This window comes from Mustelus asterias, chromosome 19, assembly GCF_964213995.1.
Source record: "Mustelus asterias chromosome 19, sMusAst1.hap1.1, whole genome shotgun sequence".
Taxonomy (NCBI): Eukaryota; Metazoa; Chordata; class Chondrichthyes; order Carcharhiniformes; family Triakidae; genus Mustelus; species Mustelus asterias.
The window spans coordinates 47,299,537-47,309,871 of record NC_135819.1 but is presented as its reverse complement, the minus strand read 5'-3'; the positions used below and the strand labels follow the sequence as shown (position 1 = coordinate 47,309,871).

At 39.1% G+C, this 10,335-nt stretch overlaps 1 protein-coding gene across 4 annotated transcripts in view; it reads right to left on the bottom strand.

Annotated features, from left to right (window-relative positions):
- Positions 1–4,568: 4,568 nt before the first annotated feature.
- Positions 4,569–10,335, bottom strand: part of ccnd2a (cyclin D2, a) — a 38,321-nt gene continuing 32,554 nt past the window's right edge. For 3 of the 4 annotated variants that reach the window (XM_078235482.1, XM_078235484.1, XM_078235485.1), the window contains one exon: positions 4,569–10,230. In XM_078235482.1, coding sequence (XP_078091608.1) covers positions 10,075–10,230 — 156 coding nt within the window. In that variant the 3' untranslated portion in view covers positions 4,569–10,074. The remainder of the gene's footprint in view (positions 10,231–10,335) is intronic. The other variant, XR_013500170.1, reaches the window with a different exon arrangement.

Here is a 10,335-nt window from a genome sequence, read left to right as displayed (position 1 = left end):
AATCACTCAAACATTGCTGTCAAGGTCTTTATGCAGCAAATTGGTACACATGCGGCATTGCAGGTAACCTAGATTGCAGTTACGGTGCACCCCATCAATGACTGACATCATTGAAGACTGCCCCACTAAGAAAATTCAGCAGCTCCAGTTGACCACTGCGGAAGCTATTGCCAGACTTGGTGATTACTGCACACACTAAAAAAAAGGCACCTCATTTCGAGGTTCACTTTGTGCTGTTCCTGGCATCATTCTCATTGAATCAGAATTGGTCTTCTGCCTTGATGGTGACAAGATAAATGCTGAACAATGAGGTTTCAGATTGTTGGATGACTAGAATTGTGCTGCTAATGGCCCACACTGCTCCGTGGATGTCAAGTTTCAAGAGGCTAGATCGGTTCTGAATCTATCCTAAAGCCACATAATACATCAGAAGGTAACCTCAAGTGTGAAGATTGGACTTGTCTTTTATAAGATCACTACCAGTGCACTCAAGGACTGATGCATCTCTAACAGATTGATGTTGAGGTCAAGTAGGCTTTTCCCCTTGTGTTAGCTCTTTCACAATGAGCCCAAACTCTCAACTTTGGCACAAGTCCCCAGATGTTAAGTGAGAACAACTTTGAGAATTGACTGGGTTGGGCTTGCGTTTGTGTCCAATGATTGGTCAAGATATTTTATTCTTATTTCTTCATTAATGGAATTCAAACAGCATCAGCTGCTACTGAGAGATTTGAACCAGTGTCCTCAGAATTACTCGGCCAGTGGCATTACCACCACACCATCATCATCTCCCCCCAAGAGTAGCATGCTAGGTTAGTTCAGATGTATAGGGGAAACCATATCTTCATAAACTGTTCTATTATTTTAAAATTAAGAACATTGCATTATTTGGACACTTGGATTTTAAAAGTTCATAAATTCACCTTTGGACTGGGAGCCAGAATTCCTTTTCCATGAAATCAGCTTATCAGCATGGTACTGTAGAGGGGGAAGAACTGCGTGGCTTGTTTGCACTGCAATTATTTTAATAACTGGCTAAAAGGCAAAGGCTAGTGATTTACTGGAAATCACATGACAGGGAGGAGTTTGAAGCTTTGAACCTTTTTAAAAATTCAATTGGGACGGAACTCAAAGTGAGAAGCTGCCCAGCTGTCATTCTCCTTACCTTGCCCGAGATAGAGTGGTTAACAATGTCCAGCTGTCTTTGGAAAACCCGAGGCTGAAACATTGAGGATTGAAATGGTCATATTTTCCTCCACACCGAGAACCTCCAGGCCTCTACTGAAACTAGCAATGTGTGCGCACAAAGGGACTCCAGATTGACAGCATCAAAACCTTGTGAACTTTATCCTCTCCCCCCCCCCCCCCCCCACAATCTATTCCCCAAATGACTCTAGCCCTTTGTTTGCGTATACATGCTGGGTATTTTAATTGTGTGGAGATGCCGGCGTTGGACTGGGGTAAACGCAGTAAGAAGTCTCACAACACCAGGTTAAAGTCCAACAGGTTTATTTGGTGGCAAACGCCACTAGCTTTCAGAGGGCTGCTCCTTCGTCAGGTCAGTGGGAGATCTGTTAACAAACAGCAAACAGGGCATATAAAGACGCAAATTCAATTTACAGAATAATAATTGGAATGCGAGTCTTTACAGCTAATCAAGTCTTAAAGGTACAGACAATGTGAGTGGAGGGAGCATTAAGCACAGGTTAAAGAGATGTGTATTGTCTCCAGCCAGGACAGTTAGTGAGATTTTGCAAGTCCGGGGGGTTACAGATAGTGTGACATGAACCCAAGATCCCGGTTGAGGCCGTCCTTATGTGTGCGGAACTTGGCTATCAGTCTCTGCTAAGCGACTCTGCGCTGTCGTGTGTCGTGAAGGCCGCCTTGGCAAACACTTATCCGAAGATCAGAGGCCGAATGCCCGTGACCGCTGAAGTGTTTCCCAACAGGAAGAGAACAGTCTTGCCTGGTGATTGTCGAGTGGTGTTCATTCATCCGTTTTCGTAGCGTCCGCATGGTTTCCCCAACGTACCATGCAGCGTATCAGGTAGACAATATTGGCCGAGTTGCAAGAGTGTGTACCTGGTGGATGTCAACACCATCCACCAGGTACACGGTACATATTCTTGCAACTCAGCCAACGTTGTCTACCTGACCATCACCAGGCAAGACTGTTCTCTTCCTGTTGGGGGAGCACTTCAGCGGTCACGGGCAATTGGCCTCTGATCTTCGGGTAAGCGTTCTCCAAGGCGGCCTTCACGACACATGACAGCGCAGAGTCGCTGAATAGAGACTGATAGCCAAGTTCCGCACACATGAAGACGGCCTCAACCGATCTTGGGTTCATGTCACACTATCTGTAACCCCCACGACTTGCCTGGACTTGCAAAATCTCACTATCTGTCCTGGCTGGAGACAGTATACATCTCTTTAACCTGTGCTTAATGCTCCCTCCACTCACATTGTCTGTACCTTTAAGACTTGATTAGCTGTAAAGACTCACATTCCAATCATTATTCTGTAAACTGAGTTTGTGTCTTTATATGCCCTGTTTGCTGTTTGTGAACAGATCTCCCACTCACCTGACAAAGGAGCAGCGCTCCGAAAGCTAATGGCGTTTGCTACCAAATAAACCTGTTGGACTTTAACCTGGTGTTGTGAGACTTCTTACAGGGTATTTTAAAACAGGGTAGATGGTTATATTTCTGGTTTACAATTGTGTTAACCAGTTCTTGCAACTTATTTACAACAACTGGTGTTTTATAATAAATCCATTGCTGAGTTTATTGAAAGAAGCTTGGTTAAAGTCTTTTATTCTGGGCCTAACAGTAGTGAAGGTAAATAATTGTCCTTTTGGTGAGTGAATTAAATTTTTTTAAACTGATGGTGGAACCTGTGTGTAGTGGGGCTCAAGGAACTGTGGACTCCTACCAACCAGTCATAACAGCAGTTAAAAATCAACTACAATGCTGTGATCCTGGAGTCACATACATAAGAATGGCAGATTTATTCCCAAAAGAATATCAGTGAAACAGACAGATTTTTAACAAACTGGTAATTGCATAGTTAACATTATTGATATTAGCTATTTACTATAGATTTGTCCAATTGAATTTAAGTTCCCAGCTGTCATAGTGGGTTTTGAACTCAACTCCAGATTATTCAATCAGGCCTCTGGATTAATAGTCCTTTAATTTAACCATGATTTATTCATGATTTCCCCTCCTTCCATGCACTAAGTGATGCAACTATGACTTTTAAATGTTCAAAAATTGAGAAGGAAAGAAATTTTTTAAGCTTAAGGTTCCAAATTTTGATCCTCTAACAAGTAGGAGAGCATAAGAACTCGGTGCGCGAGTAGGCCATTTGGCCCCTCGAGCCTGCTCCGCCATTCAATAAGATCATGGCTAATCTTTTCGTGGACTCAGCTCCACTTACCCGCCCGCTCACCATAACGAGCCGGGCAAAAGGAAAATAGAAAATACAAACCTCCGTTCTTGTACTTGGGAGTTTACATCTATCGATTCCTATAGCAAAGGTCAGGATTTGCATTTAAACCTTTTCAGGGGCTTGCGTTCAGTGAACTTTTTCCAGTGTGTATATGTTTAAGACTAAAAAAAGTTGGTAAATGTCAATTTTGTTGAAGTTCTTTCGCAGAATACCATACGATGATACCAAGCAAAATAAAACAGAACTTGGAGACCAAACATCCTGCCCTCAAAAGATACACCAACATTTTTTCAAAATAAACTTTTAACTGCAAGTACAGTCGAAGATAATCAAACATGTTAGACAGCTATTCTGTGGTAAAGTTTTGGCAAGAATCTATAAACTCAAGGAGTGCTGCATGTTTTGAAATCAACCCAATTTTCATCCAGTATTTCCAGGTTTTACCGGGCTTTTTAGGCAACATATTTTACAGGCTTAATGAATTAAACCTTTCTTTGCAACATAACAAAAGTCATTGGGCTCAAAAAAGTGTAGAACTTTGCCAAAACCTTCTGTCGTGGAGTGGCAATGTGCTGTAACACAATGTAACGGTGTTCCTGCCATTGTCTTATAAATCCACAAAACGTCAGTTCCAGGTGTAAAGTATTTAATTCTTGAGCATTTGCCTCAGATTTGTGCAAAATAACCTCACCAAGACAGGAAGTGCTGCCGAATAGATGGCTGTGAAACTTAATCTCAACAGAAGTTTCTACTTTCAAGAAACGGGATAGGAATTCAAGACAAAAGCAAGCTGCCTTGGTGGCTTGTACCATTAAAGTAAATCAGTTTGTATTAAAAAGCTACGATCTACAAAAATGCTTGAAAACAACAATTGGAAATGAAATCTAGATTACTTTTTATAAGAAACAACATGGTAACTGAAATAATCCCAAAAACCATATAGAAGTGAACTAGTGGTTGTACTAATCCAGCCAAACCATAAATGATGTGTTGTCTATGGGTTATTTCCAACATAGTTTCATACTATGAAGTTGAGGGTAAATAAATAAGTAAAATAAATTTGCTGAATTCTAATATTTTACCTGAAGCACAGACACAAGAAACAGTGATTCGGACCAACAAAATGTTTGTTTACTGGGCAGTTTATTGGTTCGTTTTGCACTTGGAGCATAGGAGCAGCACAACAACTCTGTATTTTCAAGCTTCTAAACTTTGAATATTTCTTACTGAGGCCTTGCATTGGCTGTGCATTCCACAGAACAAGTAGTGAGAAATAGGTTAGAAAATGTGGTTAGAGGCAGCATAACATGGATTGGGACTGCTGTCAAACCACTGGCGTTAACACGAGTGATGGAAGCCTGAAAAGAACCTTTTACTAAAATATTCTTATTTATAATTTACTGTTAGAAAGATTTTTTTAAAAAACAAACTGAAGAATTGATCAGCAAGGTCAAGAATTTATGACGGAACAAGTCAAATTCCATTTTTATTACACAGGAACTTCCAAATTTTTGTGGGGTTTTCCAGACTAAGTCCACAACTGTCTATTTTTCTCTGAAAAGCCTGCATTGATAGACAGTTTTGATATACAAGTTGCATTCCACTAAATTGAGGCCATTGGAAAGTGGATTTCAAAATAAAAGCTGAATATTGAATAAGGAAATTGGTAAAACATTTAGAATGATGCCGCAATGGGAGAAAGCTGGAAACATTTTTAGGCACAGCAAGTATGGTAAGTATTTGGGGGCAAAGTAGCATAGGAGAGTGAGAAACATGTTGAATATGCACCTCACTACCCCTTAACTCATCTTTGCTCTATAATCTGATATCTGTTTGTTCACATACTGTAAAAACAGAGATTGCAAGCATAATCCACCATGTACCACTTCATATTTTAATCTGACTAGCAAGATTGTTATCCATCTTAGTTTAATTCATTTTGTTTTCTATAATATGCTCAGGTAGATAAAACAATAATTTTTACAAGCAGGTTTAGATAAAAAAATACTTTTACATCAGAGCTACAAGATTCAAATTATGGCTTCTGGTCGTTTTTAAATTCCAGTGCCAAAAAGGTTATCTTAATCTTTAAATGGAGACGAGGATTAGACCCATTGTCAGCAAAAAATACAAGAACTCAGCATTGTTGCTTCCACATAGTATTATTTGAGATTCAACATTGATTTGAAACCACACAATTCTGACAGCATTTTCCACCAAGTAAACAAGCTCAATTTGTTCTGCACCCACCTTGATAAATTGGTTTACTGCGCACACATCTTGATGACTTTGGTAGGCACTACCAGGACAGAAACCGTATGGCCATATACTTAATGAAGCTTCCTGACACTCCCAAGAAGTGTTGCAAACTCAACCTCGCCATGCATTTTTTTCCAATTCTGCTACTCACCCTTTTGAGAGATTGCCACTCTTTAAAAAGTGCTGGATTGTGAGCTAGTGTTTTGATTGTCTCCTTGGAGCTGGGTTGAGGGCACCCAAACCTATTGCATACCTTTACAGACGGTACATTATTTCACCCAATTGTTTTAAAATTGCAAGTATTTACAATTTGCCACTTTAGATATTGATAACATGGAAAGCACATTGACTTTACAGCAAACCTAGTCAGCACCAGGTATTCCTACAAGCAGGCATCATTTTTGGATTGTTTTCCTCTTCTAAATATGTCATTTGTTTTGTAGTACACATTGAATGGGCTCATGTTGGGTTAATCATAGCACTGTGAATACTCCATTGGCAAGTGGGAGTGAAAGCAAAACCAGATCAGAAAGTTCCACTAAAATACTGTCACCATTAAACATTAGTCATCTAATTTTAATATTTATGGCAATAATTTCCAAGCTGTTAAAACATCTCGTAGGGCTTATCTTAAAGAGACTTACTCAAGTCATAAAAAATCATAGTAGCAATGAGATTATGACTCATACAACACATTTATCCATTTGAAAATGTCACAAATTGGTGTGACATGAAATTTAATCAGTATACCACCAGAACAATTTTACCTTTCCCATAGCTGCTTTATTCAGGTAGTCTGACTTAGTATTTCTAGAATTATGGTTTACTGTATGGAAAAACTACAGCATTTGACCTTTCAATATAGAGGCCAACATAAACATTTGCAGGAAACCTTGGTTTGGAATTGCTTGGCTAAATCTTCATAACAGTAGTATAAATGGTCAATTGGAATTCTTTATTTGCAGTCTGAGCACATCCAACGTGATGGTTACTAACATGGATACAAGTGAGATCTACTGTAATTGAATTAAATGGGGGAAGTATTAACATGTCCTATAATCTTCCAATAAAGCAATATATTACTCACCTGATGAAAGCTCGTGATACCAAATAAACCTGTTGGACTTTAACCTGGTGTTGTGACACTTCTTACTTAGTAACCAAATGATCAAAAGACAGGAATCCTCAATTTATTCCAGGTAGAAGGAAATTTTGACATCCCCCTTTTGAAATGATCTGAATGTTTCCGGGTCTTCCGTGGTTCAGCTGGTTATGACAATGAACACCCACAGAAGGAATGTTTCAGGTGTCCAAAATGGATGGTGACACTAACAGCAGAATCCCAAAACTATGTGGATTTTGTGGACAGAGCCACACCATTACACGGTAGCATTATATCCCAAATCTGTGATGGATTACCTATTGCATAGCACCACAATTAGTAAACCAAGGCACAATGAATTAACCATAATATCCAATTCTTACCCGATCAAACAATGCAACTTGGTTACATTTAAATGTCTTTCAAGATTCTGCTCTACTCATCAGAATGCATCACTTAGCATAAGCTGTATTAGCTCACATCCTATGAGTATGATGCATGTTAAAATTAAGTCGTGAAAACTAGAGTTGCCACTTTTTGGGTGACACGTGTGAAAATAAGAGTGAAAAAGACCCACACACATGCACTTTGGACCAAGCGACTTTATTGTCCATAAGACATGCCTATTTCCTTCACACCATAAAACCATGATCCAAAGTCATTATAAGTTGAATAAAAATCAATACTGAACAAACAATTCACAAATCTACTGAATTCAGCTTTGTACCCATCAACTGATCATATACTCCCACAAGTTTTCCACATTGTACTCAAACTATAAATGCTCTCTACTCATCCCTAACCATATGAATAACAAAACATAAGAGAACTTTGTGAGAGAATAACATTGTATTGATATGGCATCACACAGTAAAGCAAAAAGTTTAAGAACAGAGTTGTGCATCTGAAAGTAAATGAGGTACATGGTAATGTTACTGAGCCCAGAAGGGAGCCTTTTGCTTGTGCAACCAGCTTGTGCATCTCAGCTGAGGCAGCACTGTACTACAGTGTGCCCAACCATATTTCTTTATAGCAACGAAGCCTTTAAGGTTCCCCAGAAACTGTAGAAGTGTGAGGTATTGTGAATATGAACCATTTTATTGTCCAGTAAACCTGAGGTAACTATGCTGTCTTTGCAGAATGTGACAAAAAGAAAATCATGAAACAATACTGGAAAAAACTGTACATGGGCACTTCCAGTAAATCAATGTACTCATTTTCCATTACCCACTACTTCAGGATTTTGAAACTTAAGCAGTAAAATAATATATTATAAAAATGTTTATAAAATAGCAGCACACTCAGTGAAACAATACAGCCAAGTACTGTTAATGTGAATAAGAATGAAAAAAATCATAGCTTTTCATAGCAGCGCAAAATAAAGATTCGTACTCCATTTTCTACCCTCATCAATCCAGGTCAGGCTGTGTCAATTCAGCAAAAATCTATTAACCCCCTCCCTCCCCACCCCCGGAATACTTTCTTTAGTCCCACCTTTCACAAATCCCTAGTTCAACATTTCAATCAATAACTTCATTTTGCAAATTTCTGACTGTTACAAAACATGTGCAAATAAACACCGCCCCAACTCTTTACCATCCATGCCCTAACGATGGAGCAGAAAAATTCAAGTAGACTGAATACAAATTTTTTCAAATAACAACAAGTTGTGAACCATGGTATTTGCTGCTTCTTGCACCAGCAATGATTCTCGCACCAGCAATGATTCTCATCCAAATGTCCAAGGCTCGGTACACCTGTGGCACACAAGATCCTTCTATGACACTGAAAATACATGAAGTTACTGAAGATTTGCGGAATGTTGCAACCCAAACTGGAATGTCTTCCATAAAAGTGTTGTTCCTTTTTCCAGCAACACCATAATTATATAATACACCAGATACTGGGAAACAAAAACAAGTCCATTTCATAAACCATTCCATCCATCCCTTGGGAAATATATTCAAAGTGCTTTTCAAATGAAATGGTTTACAATAATGCTAACTGTGGGCCAATGTCTGCACAAAAACAAAACATTTGGAAGTTTTTCTCTTTGACAAGTTTTATGCCTCTTTTCAAGTGGAAGGATACAGTTCAGTTTCTCTGCTTGTCACACAAAATGCTAGGTAATCACAGTTGAAATCTCTCTGCAAGATCAATAGTGATGACCAAAAGATCTACATCAATCTGGACAACCCTGTGTTATATCTTCTAATGCAGAGTTCTATGGCAGTGTAATCAGCTGACAGGCAGTTGAATCAGGAATTCCCTGGACGCATTCAAGTTTGGCCCACAGTTAGAGGAGCAGCTAACAATGCTGCTGTGTTTAGAATGAACCATTTCTGAAGAAGGAATTAGAAAGAGTTAGAGACATACATTGATGGAGGGAGAAGTTGGACAGCAGAATTAGAAACAGATGATACAGTGAAGAGAGTAGCTACACACAAACACACACAACAGGTAAAAGGCAAAGACGTATGGGAAAAGGGAAGAGGAAGAAGCATGGGAAAAGGGGGAAAGAGAGAAAAATGCATGGGAAAAGATAGAGAGGGAGCAGTAAGATGTTGAAAAGAGATGAGAGAGACACATGGGGAAAAAGCAAGTGGCATACAGAACTAACGACAATAGGAAGAGACGAGACATAGACACATAGTAAAGAAATGTATAAAACACCCAAGACACAAAGAAGTTAAAGTAGGTTTAAATAGGAACCTTCCATACACATGCTAATTATTTAAGGCAAAACATATACCCACATCATAGCAAATCTGCTAATAACTGAACTTCATTGGAAGATGAAAGGGTCAATGTTATGGCAGTTACATTCCTTCTACACTGAAGATGGTTCATTCACAAAAGAGAAGACTATTTTCCAGCAACCCTCCCCAATCCCTCAGGCTATTGCTTTGCAATCTAAATTGAGCCACAAAAGTTCTTATATCTGAAGAGGGTGCATGCACCATAAAATAGAATAGTAAATATCTAAATCATTTGATCCCACATACACAGGCCTGCACTTAGCTAGCTATTTTATGCTTTTTAAGCATGTTCATCATTGATAATATAACAGCAATTATGCAAACAAATAAGGTGGGATTCCCTTCTGCAGAACACCATAGGCACCAGAGTTTTTAATATCAGTTTTGTTTTTCTAAAATAAGCTTTAGATAGTTTCTATGTGGGAGCATTTTTTTAAAAAGGAAAAACAAAAGTATTTCTCCCCAAAGGGAAGATCACACACAGCCCTTTCCATTCCAGCAGCCTCACAGATTTACATTTCTCACATCTGTGGGAGTGCTGGCCTGGTCCAGTTCATCCACCCTCTTTGAAGGGTCCTGCTGCTGTTGGTGCTGCTGAATGTGTCTCAGGTTGCTGACCAGCAATGATTCAATCTGCTCCTGGCAAGCTTTCAGGCAATCCTAAAATAAAAAGATAAATCATGTCATAAATGTAACTTCTGAGGTGTTGATAAATATCACACTGCGACACTTTTCAACCATTCTGCTCTAGGGTGAAGGTAGATG